At 43.6% G+C, this 25,864-nt stretch overlaps 1 protein-coding gene and 1 long non-coding RNA gene across 2 annotated transcripts in view; one reads left to right on the forward strand and one right to left on the reverse strand.

The window, feature by feature from the left end:
* Positions 1 to 25,864, reverse strand: part of LOC130293519 (uncharacterized) — a 108,795-nt gene that overhangs the window by 25,731 nt on the left and 57,200 nt on the right. The gene's annotated exons all lie outside the window — the stretch shown is intronic.
* On the forward strand, positions 11,187 to 21,872 carry LOC130293507 (granzyme A-like). The gene is made up of 5 exons (XM_056542296.1): positions 11,187 to 11,374; positions 13,656 to 13,797; positions 15,604 to 15,754; positions 16,485 to 16,739; positions 19,642 to 21,872. Exons 1-5 carry the CDS (start codon positions 11,320 to 11,322, stop codon positions 19,798 to 19,800), a joined length of 762 nt encoding a protein of 253 aa, XP_056398271.1. The 5' UTR covers positions 11,187 to 11,319; the 3' UTR covers positions 19,801 to 21,872.

Genomic DNA, 25,864 nt, shown 5'->3' on the forward strand with positions numbered 1-25,864 from the left:
GAACCATGGTATGTGCTCTCAAGTCAAGTACAAAAAAAAAAAGTGCAAAACGTGTTGACACAAAAATGTGCACTAGGATGCAGTCCATTGCAAGCACTTCTCCAAAAGGAGAGAGGTCCCCCAATAAACCACACACACCTCCCCTAGATCATCAGGAAGGACACCCAGAAGGGCTACCACACCCTGACCAATCCACTTGTCACGCATAAGTGGACACAATAAATAAATAAGTGAATGTGTGCAGTGTAATACTGCCCGGACATCTGGCCGGATCTATACAAATTCCCCGATCCTAGCCAGAAGGCTGGGATACAAAGGGTGAGTGCCCAGAAGAGTGAGAGAAAAGTGCGTGCTGCATGCCATCTGTCAAGTGGGGTCGTTACTCCCAAGTGAATTCCGGCACCCTGGGGTCACCATTCCCAGGGCACTTTTGCACCTCGGCTCTAACTCTACTCGGACCCTAGGGCAGGATTCAGAGGGTACAGGTCGCTTCAGGGTTTGCTGTCAGGCCAGAAAGCTGATTCTGGTACACCTGTCTCCCTCTGTGTGGTTCCCCATCCTGCCTTGGTGATTTACAGTACCACATCACCAACTAACAGGAAAGGTACTACTCATGATCTTAGCCAAAAGGCCAAGAAGTAATATCAGCCCCATGAAACCTCAGAAAAAAGATTGTCAGCACTGTACGATTGTGTGATCCCTCCTGTTCATTGATGTGCCAGTTATCTCCAATTATCTCAAACTTAGAGGGACAGAATCCTTGAACTGAGAGACCTTGGTTTATCACTCTAGAAATTACTGCATGTGTAGGCTGAGCTGTCAGCACTGTTCAATGTTGGGTGTCCCAATTGGTTGGGAGATCAACAATGAACTGGAATGACATAAAGAGGTGCACAGAGGTGAAACTCTGCATGGACAGATTTACAGATTAGAAGACTGGCGCCTAGTGATCCATCCTGTAGTCTGAGTCAAATTGAACGTCACATACCAAGCCAGAAGGCGCTTGCACAATATTGTTGCAGAGCAAGAGGACAATAAAGGCTGGAATGAAGGTCTATCCTCTTCACAATGATCACCCAACCCCCCCCCCCCCCCCCCCCCCCGACTACCTCCCACCCACCAGTAATTGGCAGTCCTGGTAGGAGCCCATAGTACAGGGGCGTCAAGCCTACCTTACTTTTTGTAGAATCTAGCCTGGCCAGTCAATGCCGGCAGGTGTCCCACCTCAGGCCCATTTCCTGAAATCATTATTTCCAAAACTACCAGTATACAAGTAGGAAATATTATCATCATATATATGTTATATCACAGATGGTGTCTTCTTTAATCTGAGTCATTCACTTATCCTTTACTTCTCCATCTGGCCCAGGGCATCATGAAGACCTTTCACATCCACAACGCAACTCTCTGCAGAATCTGATGGGCAAACATTTTAGGTTCTTCATTTCAACACAATCCCCACCTCTATACAAACTCCCAGTTTAGATTACACTGCCCCATATATTAGCTATTACCCTCACTCTGTCCCCGTATAGTAGTTAAGTCTTTCTTTGCCCCATATTGTTTTGTGCCCTCTATGCACTCATACAGTAGTTAGGCCCCTTTGTGCACTCACATAGAAGTTAGGACCCCTACACTGCCCCCATATGGAAGTTATGATACCCACACTGCTCTGATTCAGGAAGTTAGGCCTCCTCTGTGCTCTTATATAGTAGTTAGGACCCACACATTGACCCCCATATAGTAGTTAGGTCCCCCCTTACTGCCTTTTGATTGTAGTTAGGCCCCTCTGTGCACTCATATAGTAGTTAAGTAGTTAGGACCCCCACATTGCCCCCATATATTAGTTATGATGCCCACACTGCCCTAAAATAGTAGTTAGGCCTCCTCTGTGCCTTAATATAGTATTTAGGACCCTTACATTGCCCCCATATTGAAGTTAGGTTCCCCCCCATTGCCTCCATATTGTAGTTAGGCTCCTCTGTGACTCCAAACAGCAGTTAGGCCCCTCTGTGCACTCCTCTGTGCCTTTATATAGTAGTTTGGATCCAACCTTGCCCCCCCCCCATGTATTACTTAGGTCCACCCTGCTGCCTCCATATTGTTCTTAGCCCCCTAACTGCCCCTATATAATAGCCAGAACCCTATTACTTTCCCATATCGTAGCCAGATCCCTGGGCAGCCCTAAGACAACCAGATAAGGTGACACCATTGTGGGATGATTACATCCTGCTTAGTGGTGTCACCTTGTGTGGAGGTGTCACCTGGTGAAGTCCATACCCCTCTAAGAACACCAATGACCATGTGGACAATGCCATAAAGAGCTGAATATGAAAAATGGGAGGCACTCACCACGTAATGTGCTCAATGTAGATTTACTTCTCTTCGTGCAGTGAATCACATCGGGGTCCGCAGTAAATGCCACTAGCGGAGCTGTAGTGACAGCGGCTTTTTCACACCATATAGGTGTTTCATCAGACTACCGAGTTCACCTATGTAGGAGGGGGAATTAAAAATCCTTGTCCCACGTGGCACAGGCGAGGGAGGCAGCACAATAGATACAAACAAGTAATTAAAAACAAAAGTAACGCTAATACAAATATAATGCAAAAACACTTAAATCAAGTCTATTATTGAGTCCTAGCTTCCCGAGAGCATTGGTATCCAGGATCCAGAGTACTTCTTGCTGCAATAGAATCTTATGTTTGTCCACACCATCCTTAGGGAACACCCAGTGCTCAAGTCCTGCAGGAACACATGAGAACTGAGTTCCTGCACGTTTTTCACAACGTTCCCATTAGCAGGACTATCTCGCCTCCTCCTCTTGAAAGGGAAGAAGGGGGTCGGGAGGTGTTGCAGCCTCCAGGGGGCGCCAAGCCTTCTACCCCTGAGGTGGTTCCCTCAGGGGGAAGGCAACTCTGGATTCCAAAGGTAAAGATCCTGGGATGGATTTATCCCAGAGCCTTAAAAGGGGTAAGGGGTCTTCCTCTGACTCAGATGGGGGAAAGGAGAGGAAGAAGGTGTAAGGGATAGTAGGCCGTCTAACTCAATCACCCTGTATGGCGGCACTCACCCCATTGACGCTGGCATCTATTAATTGTGCCAGCATAAAGTCTGATACAGCTAGATTTGCAGCCTTTGATTTTCTCGGCCGCGTTGAAGCTGACATTTTCTTTTTACAGGAGACCAGGTTGTCAGATCTAGCCTCTCTGGTAAAAGCCAGAAGAGAGTGGAGGCGTGATCCCCCCCACTGGTCTCTTGCGACTGAGCTGTATAGTGGGGTGGCGGTTCTTTTTACCGCTCCTGTTGAATGCCGACGGGTTATTGAATTAGAAATGGGGAGGTGCCTGATCTTAGATGTCTTCATGAAGGGACAGGAGCTCGGGCTCATTAACATCTACGCCCCGCAAACTTAGCGGGGCCGTAAAGATCTCTTTATGAGGATTAAGCCCTTTCTTTTTACGAGTCAGCAGGTGATCTTCAATAATGGACATCAGGATAGGAGAGGCTCCAATGGTCCGCTGACTTGCGATAGTGTGGCACTGATTAGTATAGCTAGAGAAGCTCGCCTAGAGGATGCCCACATCCGGAGCCCTTCGGGCCACGCGGGTTTCACCTATCATCGCAGGTCTTATTTAAAGGAGGAAGCCGTCTCTTCCACAGTGTCTGTGGTTGAGGTGGAGTTCTCCGATCACTGTATGATTTTGTTTTCCCTGAATGTTTCAGAGACCCGCTGGATGGGTAAAGGTTACTGGAAGCTGAATTTGTCCCTCCTGGAGGAAGCAGAGATAAGACAGTCCTTTGAGGATTTTCTTCAGAGTCAGGTACCTTTACTGGACCTATGTAGTAGTAAGTCAGAGTGGTGGGAGATATTCAAGAAGCGGGTTGCAGGGTTCTTCCGCCAGCTCTTGAGCTTCAGGTCCCTGAACAGGTATCGCTTGTATCAGGGTCTGAGGAGGAAACTCGAGCTTCTCGTTTCGACTGGAGGTTGCCGAGAGGATATCTCCAGAGTGAAATCCTTGCTGATGAGGTGTCAGTACGATAGGCATGCATCTTTGGTTTTTGATAGGGATTTTGGGAAGCACCGCTCGCCCGACCCTTACAGAAACTGTAAGATGTCAGTGAGTAGTAAAATCATTTCAGGACTGATTGATAGTACAGGATCTCTGAATCGGTCCAGATCAGGGATTTTGGAGGTTGGCAGATCCTTCTACTCGCACCTCTTGGGGAAGAAGGATCTAGATGGAGACAGGATGTAAGGGAAGAAATAGGGAAGAGGAAGTGAGACTGGCGAACGAGGGGCTTGCCCCTAAGAAGTCGCTAGGTCCGGATGGCTTAACATCCGAGTGGTACAGGACCTTTAAGGAGTCTTTAGCTCCCCTTTTGACTGAGGTAGTCAATGAGTGTCTCTCCTTGGGCATTCTGACGAAGTCAATGAGGAGGTCAGCCCTGATTCTTCTTTCAAAGGGTAAAGATCCCAGCCGTATTGAGAATTGAAGGCCCATAGTTCTTCTGGCTAAGATACTGTGTAATAGGTTGGTGAAGTTTGCACCCCGGCTCCTTTCGGAGGCCCAGCACTGTAATGTTCCAGGCCAAAGCACCTTAAGCGCTGTCCTTAGTGTCAGGGAGGCAGTGGAGTCTCTGGAAGGTGTACTTGCTGTACTTGGATCAGGCCAAAGCATTTGATCGGGTGAACCACGAGTACTTCTGGTCCGTCCTCCTGAGATATGGCTTACCGAGTACTTTTTTTTAATTGGCTTAAGATCTTGTATGCAGGGGCAGAGAGTTTCCCGCTGGTTAACGGGTAGTCTGGCTGCTCTTTTGAGGTGGGGTCCGGAGTCCGTTAGGGTTGTCCTTTGAGCCCGCTCTTATATGTGTTCGCGATTGATCACTTCCTTAGGAGGGTGAGTCACGACCATTGGCGGGAATCGGGATGAGTCTGGTGGAGCCGGCTGTCACCCAGAGAGTGGTGGTATACGCTGATGATGTCACTATTTATCTCTTCGAGAGAGGAGGTCGATGTGGTGATGTCGGAGGTGGACCACTACTCGGAGGCATCCGGGTCAAAGATCAACTGGGATAAGTGTGAGAGTCTCTGGCTGGGAGGGGGGGATCCTACGTTTGATCTCCCGGACACCCTTCCAGGGCCCCAAGAATCAGCAAAAGTCTTAGGCATCACATTCGGCCAGGATGATTATCCCACCAAAGACTGGGATGGTGAGCTTCAGGATGCCACTCAGAAGGTGGACCAGTGGAAGGGTTGGTCTATGTCCCTCAGGGAAAGGGTACACCTGATCAAATCATACCTGCTCCCCTTGTTTATCTATCTGGGCAGCGTATGTATCTTGCCAGAGGCTTACTGTACTAGGATCTACAGCCTGTTTTTCCAACTGTTATGGGGGAACAGGATGAAACTAGTCAAGAGGGAGGTTATGTACCGCACGAGGAGACTAGGGGGTTCATCTATGGTAAACCCTGTGGTGTTCCTAACGAACACCTTCTTGAAAGCCAAAATCTCAAACCTCTGCTTAGAGAGGGCTCCTCCATGGGTAATCTCCTGCAGGGAATGGTTTCGGCCTTTCTTCCAGGAATGGGAGAGAGGAGGGCGAGTGAAGGACCTTCGTACACCCCATGGATATCTTCCGGCTTACGCTACCCCGACTCTGAAGGTGATACGTCGGTGGAGTCTGGGAGTGTGGGAGATCAGGACCCAGTCAAGGCAGTTCCTTGACAAACGGGTTCAGTTGACCCACTTCCAGAAGCCTCTGGCGCTCAGGGACTGCCCAGGTCGGGATCTGAGGGTGGGGTTGTATCTTTTAAACATGAAAAGGATCCCCCAGAAGTTTTGGGACTTGGATTAAAGTGGGTTGTGGTTCAGTGTGTAGAAGTTTGTGTATAAGTTGGTTGGGAGGAGTGCTAGGTGAGAAGGGTGTATTTGTGGGTGGTGGTGTTTTCTTCTTTGGGGGACCTGATATGGGTCAGTTAAGGACTGTACTTTGAACTGTACGAATGGTATGGACTCTGACCCATGTACAGGAGGGGTGGTGTGGGTGAGGGTACAGTTTTAGTGTAGGGATTTTCTTAGGGTTTTCTATTGATTTTGATTTCTGTAGTGCATATATTGTATATTTTATTTATATTTTATATATTATATTTTATTTATATACTATATTTAATGATTTTGTAAATATATTGTGTTTTATATCTATATTGTTTCATATTATAGTTGTTATGGCAGTTGGACCAGTAGTTGTGTTGATGTAGTTTATGTGGTTTATTTGGAGTATTTCAGGTTATTTTTTTAATACCAAGTTTTGCTATTTTTGTTAGTTTTCATTATGTATGTGTGCTGATTTGTTAGTTGTATGGTTTTGGTATTTTCATTAGTCCCGGATGAGGATTCAGTTAATTAATTTGGTCTAGTTTTGTAAGTGAATGTGTTTGTTATATGATTATTTTATTATTATTTTTATTTTATAAAAAAAAAAAATGGAAAGATAAAAAAAAAAAAGAATGGAACTAAGGATAAGAAAAAAAAGAAGAAAAAAAAAGAAACAAGAGAAAAGAGAGAAAAAAAAGAGAAAAGAAAATATTTTTATTTATTTATTTTTTGTGTGCTTGTTATGTTTCTGTTTTGTTTTCTTGTTGTGTATTCCCAAGTATGGATGCTTTTGAGTTATAGCCGGGTAACGCAAAATTTTATGTTTTTATTTTAAGCCAAGTTGTGCTATTTTTATGTTCATTTTTGGTATGTGTATACCGTAAGTGTGTTAGATAGTTTGGGCATATTTTAGTATTTTAGTAAAGCTGGGCTGGCCGGTTAGGCAGGGTTTTGTTTTTGTTCAAGAGTATTTTGTATTTATGTTATAGCTGGTTAAGCTTGTTTTGTTTTGTGTTTTGCATTGGATTATTGCCCTTATTCAGTTCTTTACTGCAGTCTAAGCCGTGCAATGATGGAGCATGCTATATATGGTTTCAAGATTATTTTGTCTGTAAAATATGAATAGTTCCTACTATTTCCATCAAAACCATAAGAAGATATGATCTCTGACATTTTTGTGGTTATTTCTGTAGAATTATTTGGTCATGTTATATTGTGTGACCAGCCATCTGGGTTCACTGATTAAACGGAAACTATGCAACCAAAATTAAGGAACAGAAGAGAATAGCTGAGTTGGAGCAAACTAAACCCTTGACAATATCTGCTGCACAAAGAGTGTGGCAGCCTAGGAATGAGTGTAATCTCAGATCCCAACCAATTAATCCCTTAGAAGTCATTGTTGTAAGTGTCCACAGCATACATGCAGTTAGATGGAGGGGGAACTCTCTGTTACTTCGGAGTGGCAAAAATTTTCAGTGGCAGCCGGAGACCTAATGAAAGCCCCCAGGTCTGTCATGGTTGTACCCCTTGAACAAAAATCAAATTGTGTATGGTGTACATGCTACAACAGAATCATTACATCCACTGAACTGATACGTATTTGTCTGTTTGAACCTGCTCTCACCAACATTAATACTCAAAGGTAGTGTTGAGCGGCATGGGCCATATTCGAATTCGCGATATTTCGCGAATATATGGACGAATATTCATCATATATTTGCAGAATTCGCATATTCGTACTATTCACGTTTTATTTTCGCATATGCGCAAAGTCGCGTATGCGACGATACATTAACTTCCGAGAACTTTCCAGATGGGAGACACAATGCGACAGGTTTACAGGAGCTACATACATTTGGGACCAACATTCAGAGAGAATTTGTCTACCTAGATCTTTTTCCCATTTCACTTGAAAGTTTAGGATGGGGACCTGGGAAATAGCCTGACACGCTTTGTACGCTTTTGATATACCCCCCCTTACCCCTCCTTGGATGTAAAGAAATACTTTTCAAAATTTGTTTTCAGTGTCTGTCTCTCTACTCTATATGGCCCTAATAAATGCTGTATTTGTAAATATTTTAAAAAGTCGTGCGGCTGTATTTTATATTTATAAGAGATATAATCAAAGGGTTGTATGTGGTTTTTACAGTATATATGTCCTATCTTGGTTATGCCATTTTTGACCCACAGGAAGAGATCCGTGTCAGGTAGTTGGTCGTTAAGCATTATTAAAGGCATATTGTCATAATTAATGTTGTTTATAAGATGATTAGATAAAACATAGCGCCAAACCTCCATGCTTGCTCTCGCTGTGGGGCTTCTTGTAGGACTTATTGATTTATTTAAAGGGTAGCTCCCACCATCCCTTTTTTTTCCCTCTGTCCCTGCCTATTTCCCATCTATCCCTAACCTCCTCCCTGCCCAATTTATTTTTTTTACTATATAAAAAATACAGTTTTGTCTGCCTGGTAGTGTGCTCACTACCATGCAGACTTCCCCAGCAGGCATGACGGCACTGATGCCTGCTGGGGCTGACTTCCGCCCTTAGTTCATCTACACAGGGTGCCTCCAGCTGTTTCACCACTACAACTCCCAGCTTGCCCTGACATCTATTGGCTGTCAGGGCATGCTGGGAGTTGTAGTGGGGAAAAACTGGAGGCACCCTGTGTTAAAAAACAATACATGGCCGCGGCACAACCCGAACCCCGCTACCCCTCCCCTGAATCCCGTTAAACTTAAGCGCAGCTGCTCTATATTAATGCGTACTGTTTATGTTGGGGAGGGGGTTAATTTTATACCTAGGTAAGTAAGTGAATCTGACCATGCAAAAGAAAACTGGATAATTAACTCCATCTTGGTATCCGTGTCTATAGATAATGGGAGAACTGTCGATTTTGATATATTTAATTTGTAATAGCTTATTCTAGAGAATTGTCTAATTATGGCCATTAAATGGGATAATTCATTTCTTGGGTCTGAAATTGATAAAAGAACATCGTCCACAAGGAGTCCTATCTTGTGCATGTGCTGACCTACCGATATCCCTTTGATTTCTTGAGACTCACGGATAGTCTGGGCCAACGGCTCTATTATTAAAGCGAAGAGAGGGGCGATAGTGGGCACCCTTGCCTAGCACAGTTTGTAATGTCAAAGGGATTAGATTTAATCCCCCCATTGCTCACCCTAGCAAAGGGGCTTGAGTACAGGGCCATAATTGCCGTAACAAACCTACCTGGCACCCCAAACCTCTCTAATACCAGCCTCAGGTACCTTTTATAAGTCTACTGGTCATCCCACATAACCAAGATATATATAACCAAATTTTGTAATGTACACTGCTAAAAAAAATAAAGGAAACACTTAAACAACAAATGTAACTCCAAGTCAATCACACTTCTGTGAAATCCCACTGTCCACTCAGGAAGCAACACTGATTGACAATCAATTTCACATGCTGTTGTGCAAATGGAACAGACTACAGCTGGAAATGATAGGCAATTAGCAAGACACCACCAATACCTACGCTTCCTGGCTGTTGTTTTGGTCACTTTTGAATGCTGGCGGTGCTTTCACTCCAGTGGTAGCATGAGATGGAGTCTACAACCTGCACAAGTGGCTCAGGTAGTGCAGGTCATCCAGGATGGCACATCAATGCGAGCTGTGGCAAGAAGGTTTGCTGTGTCTGTCAGCGTAGTGTCCAGAGCATGGAGGCGCTACCAGGAGACAGGCCAGTACATCAGGAGACATGGAGGAGGCCGTAGAAGGGAAACAACCCTGCAGCAAGACCGCTACCTCTGCCTTTGTGCAAGGAGGAGCAGGAGGAGAACTGCCAGAGCCCTGCAAAATAACCTCCAGCAGGCCACAAATGTGCATGTGTCCACTCAAACGGTCAGAAACAGACTCCATGAGGGTGGTAAGAGGGCCTGACATCCACAGGTGGCTTACAGCCCAACACCGTGCAGGACGTTTGGCATTTGCCAGAGAACACCAAGATTGGCAAATTCGCCACTGACGCCCTGTGCTCTTCACAGATGAAAGCAGGTTCATACTGAGCACGTGACAGATATGACAGTGTGTAGAGATGCCGTGGAGAACGTTCTGCTGCCTACAACATCCTCCGGCATGACCGGTTTGGCGAGGGTGGTCAGTAATGGTGAGGGGTGGACTCACTTTTGGGAGATACTGTATATATAATGTGAAGGGTGGACTCAATTATGTGAGATACTGTATATATATAAAGTGAGGGGTGGAGTCACTTATGAGAGATACTGTGTATGATGTATGTGGTGGACTCACTTATAGGAGGTACTGTATATATAATGTGAGGGGTGGACTCACTTATGGGAGATACTGTATATAATGTGAGGGGTGGACTCACTTATGGGAGATACTGTATATATAATGTGAGGGGTGGACTCACTTATGGGAGATACTGTATATATATAATGTGAGGGGTGGACTCCCTTATGGGAGATACTGTATATATAATGTGAGGGGTGGACTCACTTATGGGAGATACTGTATATATAATGTGAGTGTGGACTCAGTTATGGGAGATACTGCATATATAATGTGAGGGGTGGACTCACTTATGGGAGATACTGTATATATAATGTGAGGGGTGGACTTACTTATGGGAGATACTGTATATAATGTGAGGGGTGGACTCACTTATGGGAGATACTGTATATAATGTGAGGGGTGGACTCACTTATGAGAGATACTGTATATATAATGTGAGGGGAGGAGTCACTTATGAGAGATACTGTGTATAATGTGAGGGGTGGAGTCACTTATGGGAGATACTGTATATATAATGTGAGGGGTGGACTCACTTATGGGATATACTGTATATATAATGTGAGGGGTGGACTCACTTATGGGAGATACTGTATATATAATGTGAGGGGTGGACTCACTTATGGGAGATACTGTATATATAATGTGAGGGGTGGACTCACTTATGGGAGATACTGTATATATAATGTGAGGGGAGGGCTCACTTATGGGAGATACTGTATATAATGTGAGTGTGGACTCACTTATGGGAGATACTGTATATAATGTGAGTGGTGGACTCACTTATGGGAGATACTGTATATATAATGTGAGGGGTGGACTCACTTATGGGAGATACTGTATATATAATGTGAGGGGAGGGCTCACTTATGGGAGATACTGTATATAATGTGAGTGTGGACTCACTTATGGGAGATACTGTATATAATGTGAGTGTGGACTCACTTATGGGAGATACTGTATGTACATAAGACCAGAAGTTACGTGACACGGACTGTCTTATGAAACCAACAAGAGAATCTCTACTGCGTTCATGTTCCTTTTAAGGCATCTGTGGTAGATTGTTCAGATAAATGTTTTTGATTCTTACAGTATTTAAGGATTCATAGTCAGATACCCGAAAAGAGAAGGTAACCGCCATGAAACTGGTCCACATGCTGCTGCTCTCTGCAACCTGTTTGCTGATCTCTGAAGGTAAGAATTACATGGTTTACAACTAAGCAGTATTGAACTATTTATTTACTATAAGGGGCAATGCTTCATCCTGGACCATCCTTCATTAAGAGGTTAACTGTCCATGACTAACAGTTACCAAACTGGTCAGCTGAGTAAATGAGAGATGTCCTGTCCATATACAGCTATCAGAAAATCAGTATCTGATTCTATCATGATGTTACCCAAAACTATTCATAGGGCTCTAGAAACTGTTAACCCCTTAAGGATACAAACCATTTTGGCCATGTGGACACATCCAACTTTCTGACCCTTATAACTTTTTTTATTTTTCCGTATACAGGGATGTATGATCTGTAGTTTTAACCACTTAAGGACATTGGAAGTAAATGTACGTCCTGATCCACTGGGACTTAGCGCACAAGGACGTACATTTATGTCCTGCACATACCTGAACGGTGCTCGTGTCATGCACTGCAGGTCCCGGCTGCCGCTAGGGACCCACCGACGTTTGCTCCGTACTACGGATGTCTGCGGTGCCGCAGCTGAGATCACGGGGATCCCGTCGCTGGGGACCCCCGAGAAAAGTCATCTTATCCCCTATCCTTTAGATAGGGGATACGATGTCTAAGGGCGGTGTACCCCTTTAACACAGCCAATTTCAAACTGAAAGGAAAATTTACTGTGCTGAGGTAATTTCCCCTAGCTGTCTATTACTCAAATTTATCATATGCTGTGCGCCGTTTTATAAATTTGACGTACGTCAGCACGTCCACCACAGACAATAATGATTAAAGGGGTTATCCAGGCAAAAACTTTTTTTATATATATCAACTGGCTCCGGAAAGTTAAACAGATTTGTAAAATACTTCTATTAAAAAATCTTCATCCTTCCAATAGTTATTAGCTTCTGAAGTTGAGTTGTTGTTTTCTGTCTAACTGCTCTCTGATGACTCACGTCATCATGCACAGCTACCGGGACGTGACATCATCATTGAGCAGTTACACAGAAAACTTCAGAAGCTAATAACTATTGGAAGGATTAAGATTTTTTAATAGAAGTAATTTACAAATCTGATTAACTTTCCGGAGCCAGTTGATATATATAAAAAAAAAAGGTTTTGCCTGGAATACCCCTTTAATTCCCCTCTGAATGTTTTACAGTTTAGTTGCTGAGTTTCTTAAAGGGAATTTGTTATTAATATTATTATCTAGTGTCAAGTATCAAAGAGGTTTTCACAAGCCCCTGAAGTGCTGAGGGCTGGAACATTTTCTCCAATCCCTGTCCCTGCTTGATTGACAGTCAGCTGGAAACCGAGCTCTGTTTCCAAATTTTACACCACTTTTATGCTCAGTGCATAGAAACTAAGTCCTGACTGCAGTCCTAAGGCAGGGGTAGGGATGGAAGGCGGGTAAAGGAGGCATTGCCCTAACAGCTTCAGTAGTTTAGAAAGTGAATTGCAACCGATAGATTCCTCACAAGGGTAGGGTCACACATAACTGATCCGCAGCGTATTTTACAATGCGAATCCGCCGGTGAGCCAACCCATATTGTGCCTCCTGCTGCTGCCAAAAACAAGCCTTGCCCCCCTTGCCCCCTCCCCTGGCCTGCTCACAGCGGCTATCCGCCATTCCCAGCAGCCACACTGGGGGCCTGCGAGTTGCTGAGTGCACTCAGACATCGCAGCTACACCGCGATGTCTGAGTGCACTTGGCAATTCGCAGGCCCCCAGTGTGGCTGCTCAGAGCAGCTGATTGTCGCTGCGAGCAGGCCAGGGGACGGGGCGAGGGGGACCAGGTTTGTTTTTGGCAGCAGCAAGAGGCACAATATGGATCAGGCCACCTGAAAAACACGCTGCGGATCAGTTATGTGTGACCAGGGCTCAATTCCCGCAGGAAGGCATTGGAACTGTTCCCACATGTTCCTGCACTTTTTCCACAGCAGAAACACTGTTCCCATTGTGGATTCAGTGTGTGTGTGAATATACCGTAAAAACGTTTTGATATACAAATTGCTATATCACTATGAAAAGCTTCTGCTGTATGACTTATTGAGTCATGTAGACATGATAAAAAGTGGTCCCCATCCAGGAAGATAACCGCTATGATATGGCACCATACGCTGGTACACTGTGTATGAGGCCTATTGACCACTGGTAGTGTAAACTTTTAACAATTTGTGTTGAGTTTTCTTTAATGTCTTCTACTCATATTCAAGAAAAGATCCTAAATTGACTTTTCACTCACCTAAACTGTGTGTCTGAAATCCACCAATAATACGTGACTATCTTATCCCAAACAGGTGCAGAAATAATAAATGGCAGAATTGCTAAGCCTCATTCCAGACCCTATATGGCTTATATAAAGTTTCAAAATAATGACATTTTTTGTGGAGGAAACTTAATAGATTCAAAATGGGTGTTAACTGCAGCTCATTGTGAAGAGTAAGTATATCAACTCAAGCTATTTAAAAAAGAGGGTTAGAGTCCCACTCTAAATATGCTGATCCCAGGCTGTCCCCCTGCTAAAACCCAAGTGATCATCAGGCAGAGAACCTGGAACCAAGTATTTAATTCATATGAAGTGCCAACACCGGGGAGATTAAGCCATCATGTAGGTCCTCTTTACTGCCTTGCCCAGGATCTGGGAAACTGGTCGTTAGGTCACATTCTGGGGACTGTCCCCGACTCGGCCGTCTTGAGTGACATATCTCTCCCTATCAATGTACAGGGAGATGTGTCACTCAAGACGGACAGCAGAGACCATCCAGGTCCCGGTGCCGGCCTGTATCAGAGTAATTCCGACTAAGGTTGTGCTTGAAAGTTTGTGAACCCTTCAGAATTTTCTATAATTCTGCATACATTTTCATGCAAGTCTAAAAAGTAGTTGAAGAGAACCAAATCTAACAAATGAGTCAAAAATATGAGAATTGGTCATGTATTTATCAGGAGAAATGATCCAATATCATATATATCTGTGTATTGCAAAAGTATGTGAACCTTTAATCAATGGAACGAGGTGTGATCAGGTGTGAGTGGGAAGTTTGTTTTATTTAGGCCAGTGTTTCCCAAACACGGTCCTTAAGCACCCCCAACAGGTCATGTTTTCTGGAGTTCCTTAGTCTTTCACAGGTGATATAATTATGGTCAGTGAATCAGGCACCACCACAATTATATCACCTGTGAAAGACTAAGGAAATCCAGAACATGACCTGTTGGGGGGTGCTTGAGGACCGTGTTTGGGAAACACTGATTTAGGCATTCCCATTAGGTCTAAGGCTAGGTTCACACTGCGGAATCTCCGGGACGAAAATATCCGCCCTGAGATTACGAGTGTGGCCAGCCCCGACTGGATCCATCGGCGCGAAGACCATGCGGACACTGCAGTCTCCAATAGACTGCAATGTGCTCCGCGAGTATATCCGCCGGAAGAATGAGCAACGCCATTCTTCAGGTGGAAATTTTCAAGCGGATTTTCCATTCCCAAATTCCACTTCACAAATTCCAAAGTGGGAATTTGTGAACAGAAACCCAGTCACTATACAATACATTTTAGGAATTTAGGAATTTCTGTCTGCAATTTCAAAGTGGAATTGCAGGTGAAATTCCTTAGTGTGCACCTAGCCTAAAGATCACAAAAAATGCTAATGTACATGTTAGTGAGTACTAAAGAAAGTGTCACTTGCAACATAATCTTTGTCTGAGTCACAGGGTGGGACAAAGTCCAGGAAGTGAGGGCGGGACTAGCACTCCTCTGTGCTCACTCCTGTCCTGTCCATCAAACTGCAGAGAGCACTCGCTGGGAGCGAGCACAGTATGGCTCTGAGCTTCACTGGAGACCTCTCCTGCAGTTCCTCACTGAAAGTTTATATATAGATATATAACAATAAAAACAATATAGATATGTGCATGCGAGATGGACATTCTGTATATAACTTAAACTAGAAATAGAAAGTGAAAGCAGGTTACAGAGCAGCCTGCAGTGATTGGATGAAGAGACCCAGTACAGCAGGCTCAGGGAGGAAGTGAATGGATGGTGAGTGAGGGCGGGCTCAGTGCTTGCCTCAGACACACCCCTTCCTGAGCAGTGGATGTCAGAATGAACAAACAGGGGTTTTAACAAGAGAACAACTCCTTTATAAAGAGACATTTAGTTTTAGGCCTAAGATGCCTCTGGATCACTGGCTAGTCTCTTCACAATACCATTTTGACTGTCTGGCAAATACATCCTCTCCTTTTATTTTTGTGTAGCCCTGCAGTAAGTCCGCTGGTTACTCTTGGAGCTCATTTAAGAGAAGAAAATGCAAACGAAGAAGGGAGGCAGAAATTCTATGTTACCCAGTTTGTCAAGTACCCGGGTTACAACAGCAGAATTCTGAGGAATGACATTCTGCTGATGAAAGTAATGATATAACTGTCTTCATGAGACATATATTTATTATGTACATTTTATATTTTATTCTAAGCTGATATCATTTTAGATGTAAAGTATTGAATTTTAACAGTAATCTGTTTTATTAACTTAAAGGGGTATTCCGGGCCAAAACACCTTATCCCCTATCGAAAGGATAGGGGATAAGATGTCTGATCACGGGGGGCCCGCCACTGGGACCCCCATGATCTCCCTGCAGCAGCCTGCATTCTATGCGTAGCTGCGTCTGCACTTTCAGAAACCGCCGGACTTCCGAGACGGGGACGTGACGTCACGCCACGCCCCCTCCATTCATTTCTATGGGAGGGGGCGTAACGGCTGCAAGGGCCCCTCCCATAGAGTACCCCTTTAATGGAATGAATCTAAACACCATCTGAAATCTTTTGGAAAGCCTTCCCAATATAGTGAAGGCTACCTTTAGTTTTGGAATGGGATGTGGAAATTGATGTAATGGCCAGATGTTCACATACTTTTAGCTATAAAGTGTATGAGGTAAGATAGATTCTCTTATGCTCTAGAGCAGTGTTTCACAACCAGGGTGCCTCCAGCTTTTGCAAAACTACAACAGCTGGAAGTTTTGCAACAGCTGGAAGCACCCTTGTTGGGAAACACTGCTCAAGTTTCAATAGTTGGTTAAAAATACCCTGACAAAAAAATAAATATCCTGTTAAATGTCGTCTATCACCCATCTCTGTTGCAGTTGAATACTACAGCAAAGTGTGGAAAGTTTGTCCAAAGCATTTCTTTACCAGAGACATTTGAGGACATAAAAGCCGGAACAGTTTGTGAAACAGCCGGATGGGGATGGACAGGACAAAAGTATGCGGACAGTCTTATGGAAGTCAACGTCACAATTCTAGACAGAAGACAATGTGAGAGACATATGAATAATATCTACATTAGTGAAAACATGATCTGCACCGATGTGGGTCCCGCAGGACAAGATACCTGTGCAGTAAGTTTGGAGAGATGTTTTTTAGGGGCATTAGAAAGATCAGATGAAACAATGTGGAAGAAGCTTGTTGAAGTTGCTTAAAGAGTACCTGTCATGATCTTGTTAAATTTTATAATCCTCCCAGTTCACTGCCCCCATCATGATAAACCACCCCCTGCCTGTATTTATATTATTTTTTAGTTTTCTACCTTGATATTGCTCTGTATTTTCTGCTCAGCCTAAGATTCACATACTGGGAAGGGGCGTTACCCGGCAGGTGTGACATCATGTGACATACAGGGGAGAACTTCCTCCCTCACTCTGCTACACACAGCCCAGAGCAGTTAAGTGCGAGATGAGCTATGAATGGCTAAGGCTGCACACACCCCCCTCAGCAATTCCTGATTTTGGACTTCTGCCAGGCCAGCAGGAGTCAGACGCTGACACCTCGCTGCACTCAGCAAGAGAGCCGGACAACTTTGGCTCCCTGCATGTTTGTAGATGGCTCCTTGCGGCTCTTATCAACGGAAAAGATTACCGTGGAACCAGCAATCCTATAATCCATGGGCAACTCTAGGGTGGTTTGACCATTAGGGAAAGTTTCTCCACAGGCACATTGTAATATCTAAGGTCTACTCTGCATTGGCTTTTCCTTTTCAGGACAAATAGGGTCAGACTTTTTTCCACAGGTCGAGTAATTATTATTATGATGAGGATCCTTTTACGGTCCCTTATTCTCTTTTTTTATTGTGTGTATACCCCCCTGATGACGCCAAATTAATAGAAACCCTTTGGAGATATACATTTAAACATTGAAGGAGGAACTTTAACTCACTGCGACATCAACAAGAGCCTTACCCCAATGGTGTGACACCACTGAGCAGGCTGGGCCCTGCAGGACTCCGTGTATGCCTTGACTTGTGATATATATATTTGATACAATTGCTGGACCGTAGCTTGTATTTTGATTTATTTCACTTGGGTAAATTTTTCTATTAATATTTTAATATTCTAGTAAAAGTTAAGTTTTATGCACATCCTGAGCACTAGGCCTCATATGATATTTTAGGCCAGCAGGAGTCCAAAGTCTGTGCAAGAGATGGGGGGGGGGGTGCGCTGGACAAGTAGGGAGACACCTAGTGTCCTAGTTTAAACACAAATAAAACATAGAAAACTTCATTTTTTTTTAAACAAAGTACATAAGAAAGATTTGTTATTTATCATAAGGAGTGAAATAGCACAAATTAGTTTTAATGACAGTGCCCATTTAAGGGAACCAAGCAACGACCTAGCAAAATAAGAGGCTAAAATCTGGTTACTATGAGAAATTCACCCACTTTTTCCTTATACTAATTTTTTTTATGACTACAGGACCAGACAACTGTCTGTTACCATCAGAGGTGTAAGCTAGGCTCCTGCACGAGGGGAAAAAAATAATTTGGTGCCCCCTTCCATATGTAATGGTATTGTGTCATGCTGGTAGGAACAAGGCACAGCATGTTTCTTTTTTGCACAGAACTCTTTTTCTTTTTCCATTGTAGACTAAGAATATAGTGAAGTCCTACGAAGCAGCAAACATGTTGTCAAGGTTTGCAATTTGCTTATGGTTTCCCAACAAGCTGCTTGGTGCAGTTTTTAGCTCTATTGTGACCACCTACAAGCCTCTATTCAGCCCCTCTAACTAGGGTTGCCACCCAGCTGGTATTTTACCAGCACAGCCGATATTTTATTGCCTCTGCCGGTAATTCTGTAGAAAAAATATGCAAAAACTGTAATTTCCAGGAGAGAGCCCCTGGCCACTGCCAACAGAATCAAATGATGCTCCCTTGGCCCCGCTGCCCTGGCCCTGCAGAAGAATATGGCACGGGGGGGGGTCAATTGAAATGCTTAAATGGTTATGGCACAGGGGGATCAGTGGGAAGGGGGATAAATCAATTGGAATGGTTAAGATTTGGGGTTCAGAGGGGGGAGGATCAATTGAAATGAGTAAAAGAGTATGGCACAGGGGGTATCGACTGGAAGGATTATGGCACAAGGGGATCAAAGGAAGGGGGATTGATGTGCTCCTACTCTGGACAGTTCCTAAAATGGACAGAGGTGTCAGCAGAGAGCACTGTGGTCAGACAGAAAGGAAATTCAAAAAGAAAATAACTTCCTGTGGAGCATACAGCAGCTGATAAGTACTGGAAGGATTAAGATTTTTAAATAGAATTAATTTACAAATCTGTTTAACTTTCTGGCACCAAATGAAAATGTTTTTTTTCCAGTGGAGTACCCCTTTAAGGGATTATCAGTTGTATTTGCTGCGGACACAATTGGATAACTGTTAGGGTATAAGACCAAATTGTACCTTATATGGACCTTTTCAAGTGCCACATCCAGACACGTCTCCTGACTGGCCTAAAATTCCCAGCCCCTCCTTGATTGACATTCAGAGCTCTGTTTGCCAGTCAAGGAGAAACTGGGCGGTAAAGGAGAGCAAGGAGGCAAGTCACTTGAGCAGCTCCTCCTCTTTGACACTTGTCTGAGAAATATAAAAACAACTGGCAACCACCATCAGCTCCAGGAAAGGTACAGTTTACTTTTTATACCCTGACAGCTATCCCAATGGTGTCTGCATTAGTAGTTATTATCTACACAATGCTTGAGTAATGTTTTCCCTTTGCATTGTTGTAAAATGTTCTGGAGCTGTTTGCTCTGTGTACATTATGAAGCAGCAAGCAGAGGTACATCCTGAAGATCCTGTTCCAATGTGAAACATATCCCCCCAGATATCAGCACAAAATAAGCAATGGAATGTATTAGCAATTGTATTCATCTTCTATATAAAATGTGCTAAAAGGTGGGCATACTCTAATGTACAAAGCAAAGTGAAATAAAAAAGTATATAATTAGTATATAATTATTATTATCTTTACTCCAGGGCGATTCGGGTGGACCGCTGATATGTAATGGCGTCTTCAGAGGAATCCTTTCTTTTGGAAGTGAACATTGTGGGCAGCGTTATGGAGCAGCTGTGTATACTCGCCTAACTGAGGAATATGTAAAGTGGATAAGGAATAAAATAGGGGCTCAGTCCTAAATCATCATTATCCTGTTATTTACCACCATTTTAGATTTTATTTTAGTTTAATTTAGTTATTGCTTGAGTCAGTGTTTTCCAACCAGGGTGCCTTCAGCTATTGCAAAACTCTGGTTGGGAAACACTGGCTTAAAGGGGTACTCCACCTCTAGACATGTTATAGGATAGGGGATAACATGTCTGATCACAGGTGTCCCAGCGTCGTTCTTCCAGGCCAGTGCTGCAGTATTCATGAACACGGAAGCCAGGGGCTTGTGACATCACACCATGCCCCCTCCATTCATGTCTATGGAAGGGGGCGTGATGGTGGAGTTCATTCCGTGCATCTGATTATGGGGTGCCGTACTGGAAATCGCGGGGGGTCCCTGCGATCAGACATGTTATCCCTTATCCTTTGCATGGGGATGACATGTCTATGGGCAGAGTACCCCTTTAAGGGCATTGCTTCCTGCTTACCATATCACTGTAGGGTATCCAAGTGCATACAGGGGCTTTACTTTTTTTTAATTATTCATTTAATTTGCACTAAGCAATATCAAGGTAGCAAGTAATAGAGTTCCATGGGTGCAGTAAGGTACTGTTGAGAGCATGAATACCCATTGAAGGGTACATTTATTCAGGTGGATCCTTTGGGAGTTTTCTGCAGAAGGTTTAGCTGCGACAAATTTACCGCAACATAAGGTAGGGGTACGTTCTCATGGGCGGATTTTCTGCAGCAGATTTAGCTCACTTCAATGGGGTGATGCAGATTTTTCTACGGAAAACTTGCAGAAATTCCGCTTATGTGAACATGCCCTTACAGAAATAAAATGCATGGGATTAATTCAGAAAGGAGACAACATACAACCTATAATGGGAGAATATCAGCAGTCATGGTAACCTGAGAACATCACCTACTTTATATGCGGCCTTATGATTAGGACTACATAGGTCAAAACATACTATTCGAAGATAACCTTGCTGGATCCTTATCTTCAATTATGGTTGTTCTGACAGGGTGGCTTCCCCTGTGTCCGTGCACACGGGGGTGGTGGCCCTACTGTTTTTCTATGACGTATATCATATAAAATGAGAGGCCAGTGAGCCTTCTGTATAAACTATACAAAAATTCGATAGTGTGAACGTAGCCTGAACATGTTCCTTCTATCGGTTGAAATCCACATAGACTGCCTTACAGTCAATAGTGATGGCACATGTCTGCATGGTACTAGTGTGGAAGGATTCCATGGGCCCCCTTTAAGCTAACGGAATCTCCACCTATAATATCTCCAAGCGGAGATTCTGTAGTGTGAATGTGCATTGGAAGATTAGCAGGTATCACTTTGTTGTTACAGGTTATTCACTAATCCATTCACATTCAGACTGTCTAATAGGGTAACAACCAATTACACTCTGTGGGGAAATATGAATAGGTGTATATATACATCAGTGCAGGGGACCATAGAAGAGCAGCCGCCGCATCTATACATTATACAGGAGGGTCACAGCGGGTGTTAGAAGTGACAAACACACACGTACTTTATTAAACATATTAAAAGACATTACTAATTAAAAAAAATAATAATAATTTATAAAAAAAAAATATATAGTGTTTTTACATTTAAATGGCCCCTTTCTCCATTCTTTATTATTGTCGGCTACATATTTAGTTCCCTGTCTGACCACATAAATTGACCCCTGTTTAAAAATTTATTAAAATTTTGTTATAAAAAAGATGGATTTAGTTATATACATTTTTTTTCCATCCCTACTGCATCCCTACTCTTTTATTTCTTTCTTTATTTTTTGATATCCAACAAATTTTGAAAAAAACACCAAAGGGGCCAAAAATGCAATTTGCACTCAAAGACAAAAAACACCAGAAAAAATGACAAAACGCAGGGAAAATCTGTGGCACTTTTTCTGGTGTTTTTAAGCCTAAAAAAAAAACGCAATGCAAAAACCTCAGTGGAATCCTAGCCTTAAAGAGTTAGGTTGTTGAATAGGTGCAGTGATGTTGCAATGTTGCCTATAAGTAAGGGGCGCATAAAGGCATCGGTCTGATACTGGGATGTTTGTACAGTGATTTTATGGATCTGCAATAAAGAAAAAGAAGTTATAAAACTAGCTGTATCCACTCTCTCCTGCTGTATACAATGTAGAACACTATGAGTTTTTCTATGTATAATGCTGTCTGTGCCATTTACATGTAAATACACTGTGCAATGTGTTTTGCTACTTTGCTGCCATCTAATGGTTGAACTGTGAAGTGCTTGTGAGAAAGCTCCTATAGGTTGAAGGGGTACTCTGGTGGAAAAAATGTTTTTAAGATCAGCTGGTGCCTGAAAGTTAAAGGGGTACTCTGCCCCCTAGACATTTATGAGAGGGGGTGTGACGGCTGTGATCATTCGACTACAGTCATCATGCCCCCTCCAATAGACATGAACAGAGGGAGTATGGCACTATTTGTATATTTGTACTATACATTGGTTAAAAATGCTGTCCCTGCAGCTATTGCATGTGTGTCTATGTGACAAGACCAATTACAGGAAGTGTGGACGGACAAGCAGGGCTCTGTACACTGATGACAAGCAGGGTTCTGTACACTGAGGACAAGCAGGGTTCTGTACACATAGGGAAATCAGGGCTCTGTGCACAGAGGACAAGCAGGGCTCTGTACACTGAGGACAAGCAGGGCTCTGTACACTGAGGACAAGCAGGGCTCTGTACACCGAGGACAAGTAGGACTATGTACACTGAGGACAAGCAGGGCTCTGTACACTGAGGACAAGCAGGGCTCTGTGCACTGAGGAAAAGCAGGGTTCTGTACACTGAGGAAAAGCAGGGCTCTGTGCACTGAAAGCAAGCAGAGCTCTGTGCAGTGAGGACAAGCAGGGCTCTGTACACTGAAGACAAGCAGGGCTCTGTACACTGAGGACAAGCAGGGCTCTGTACACTGAGGACAAGCAGTTCTCTGTACACTGAGGACAAGCAGGGCTCTGTGCTCTGAGGACAAGCAGGGCTCTGTGCACTGAGGACAAGCAGGGTTCTGTACACTGAGGAAAAGCAGGACTCTGTACACTGAGGACAAGCAGGGCTCTGTACAATGAGGACAACCATGGCTCTGTACACTGAGGACAAGCAGGGTTCTGTACACTGAGGACAAGCAGGGCTCTGTACACTGAAGCCAAGCAGGGTTCTGTACACTGAGGAAAATCAGGGCTCTGTGCACTGAAGACAAGCAGGGCTCTGTACACTGAAGACAAGCAGGGCTCTGTACACTGAGGACACGCAGGGCTCTGTACACTGAGGACAAGCAGGACTCTGTACACTGAGGACAAGCAGGGCTCTGTACACTGAGGACAAGCAGGGCTCTGTGCACTGAGAAGAAGCAGGTTCTGTACACTGAGGAAAATCAGGGCTCTGTGCACTGAAGACAAGCAGGACTATGTACACTGAGGACAAGCAGGGCTCTGTACACTGAGGCTCTGTGACACCCCCCCCCCCCCCCCCCCCCCCGACTCACACATAAGGATGATTGACAATTCAGGAGTCTGCATAGAGCTCTGCTTGTCCTTCCCTCACTTCCTGTATTTGGACTCCTCACAGAGACACACATGCAATTGCCACAGGGACAGTCTTTTTTCACGTAAAAATAAACACATTTTTTAATTAATGTATATTACAAATATACATATAATGGTATCTACAATATGTGGTAGCCTAGGGTTGTAGGGTATATGGGGTGTAGCTGTGCGGTAACTAAAGGGTGCTTGTTTAACCCTTATCACTCATGATGCCAGGGTGAGGGCTCCTTTGTATATGCTTGTCCTATCGCCACCCGTCCCAAGAACGATAGGGAGATATAATAAATGATTGTCCAAATCCGGAGGTTTTCGGAAAACTGTGAGTTCTGAGTTTAGAAAAGGAATAAGTGCTGTTCCGCTGGATTTAAGGGATTGAGTTTAGGTCCAGCAGTCACACCAGCTTTAGCTGGGATTGATATCGTAACTCACAATTAGGTTCAGGCTGAGGCTGGCAGGCTTCAGGCCTCAGCTTGTCTTTGTAAGTTGCACGGATTCTCTCTCTCTCACTCTCTCTCTCTCTCTCAGGATTGGCTGGCAGCTCCCTTATATGAGCAGGGGCTGGCCTTTAGCTCATTGGTCCACACCATCTGTCATTCACTTTTCAAGGAATCATGGTCCTTCAACATACCTTACTAGAATTAACATTAGTCATGTGACCTAAGGTCCTGGGACACTATATAGATAATTAAATATACAATTATTTATACATGTAAACATCATAGAATTGAAGAAGGAAGAGGCGATTAGGGGCTATCCCACCAGGAGGACCCTACTGGAACGAAGTAACTATACGGTACCGGGACACCACAACCCCCCTTACTGAAGATAAGTCGGCCTCAACATCTGTCCCCTAAGGCAGAGGGATGAAGTGCAACACTTGTTTTTTACAGTCCTGGGCATAGTCTTTCAAATGTCCATTATTCAGACTGTATAAACACAATAAAATAGTCTTTGCATATGATGAGAGTTCTTGCAAGCTCTGAAGGATTTTTGTTATTTACTATATATTAGTTTTTTTTCTTTTCTCTAAACAAACTTTATATATACTTTGATGTACAGACATGAGTACTGATGAACTCATGAACAGGATTATGCTGTTCACGAATTTAGTAACAGGATGACATTATAAGGCATTAGATACATCCTAAACACTTTTACTTAATTTATCATTTTTTCTATTTTCTTTTGACTGACTAGAAACATTATATAACATTTTATAAATCTCACTTGACATTGTTATTACCATATTTGTTACCTGTCTAGTACACTGAAGTTATATTGACTTGCCTGTGGCTATCTACCAATAACTAGCTACTAGGGTCCATTGGCTACACGCACTTATCCCTAGAACTCAAGAGATAGACCTTATCTAGGTTACCTTTATGAATACGTGTGTATACTTAGGCTGACAGGAGTGCCTTCTGGCCAGGAAGTGCATCCTGAGCACGTAAAGAGAACAAAGTTAGTGTACATAACAGTGGCAGGAATTGAATAATGACATAGGCTACAATCCCTTAAAGTTTTGTTTCTTTGTTTACTTAGAATGTGAGATTTTTTTGTTTTGAGTTAGTGTACTAAGTTATAGTGAGGTAGTTACACTAAAGTGATTATATTATGTACTATGTGTACATGAATTATGTGAAGAGTCAGTCTTGGTATCTTAAGGGTAGTGATGGGTGACAGCTGAGAGAGCCACCTACTTACAACTACTACAACACCTGATATTTTGTGTACACGTGTACAGAGTGAAATTTTTCGTGTACAAGAACCATTTACATTTGGTTTAACTTGAAAATAACATTTATTAGAATTACAAGTTTCAGGTGCATTCACCTGATAAGTGCAATTAGGCAAGGAAATAATATATTCCTGTTGGATTATGTACAGTTAAATGGACGCGCAAGGATCATCAGTCCACCTGCACTAGGAGTTCATATAACACGGCTACCGCATTTAGCCGGGCACACACTTACGAATCTCCTAATAGCTAGGAGTCTCTTGACCCATGGGTCAGGCACAAGCTTGGTGGTTGCAGGAATAACTTGAACTGTCTTAGCAAAATTCTGCTAGGTGCCTTATTAAACAATTCCGACAGTCTGTGCAGACAAAATTTAGACAAAATAAAAATCAACTTAGGATCAAGCATGAAGGTTAACCCTTTAAAAGAAGCTCTTTTGTCGTCCAGCTCCTCTTGCAGAACCCCTGCCCCTCTTGACTTCAGAATTGGGCAAGGGATTGACGTTGGCGTCCCACACCACATTTGAGAAGGTAGAGTGGGCCACTGTAGGGTTAACATTGACCATATAATTAATGGCCGCTGCTGAAGATGCCAGTGGTAGAATGGTTGGTGCCGGTTGGTCCGGCCAAACCTCCTCAGTAGGAGTAGGCCGCGGCACTGTTGTTGGTGCCCGTAGTTTAGGCCTCACCTTCTTGGCAGGAGTAGGCCTGGGCACTTCTGTTGGTACCCGCAGTTTAGGACAAACCTCCTCAGTAGGAGT

The sequence above is a fragment of the Hyla sarda genome, chromosome 1, assembly GCF_029499605.1.
Source record: "Hyla sarda isolate aHylSar1 chromosome 1, aHylSar1.hap1, whole genome shotgun sequence".
NCBI lineage: Eukaryota > Metazoa > Chordata > Amphibia > Anura > Hylidae > Hyla > Hyla sarda.

Excerpts from the sequence above, each read along its gene's own strand:
- LOC130293507 (XM_056542296.1), top strand. The coding sequence starts at position 11,320 with ATGAAACTGGTCCACATGCTGCTGCTCTCTGCAACCTGTTTGCTGATC. Across the intron at positions 13,798-15,603 it reads ACTGCAGCTCATTGTGAAGA|CCCTGCAGTAAGTCCGCTGG; the intron begins GTAAGTATATCA and ends ATTTTTGTGTAG. Across the intron at positions 15,755-16,484 it reads ATGACATTCTGCTGATGAAA|TTGAATACTACAGCAAAGTG; the intron begins GTAATGATATAA and ends TCTCTGTTGCAG.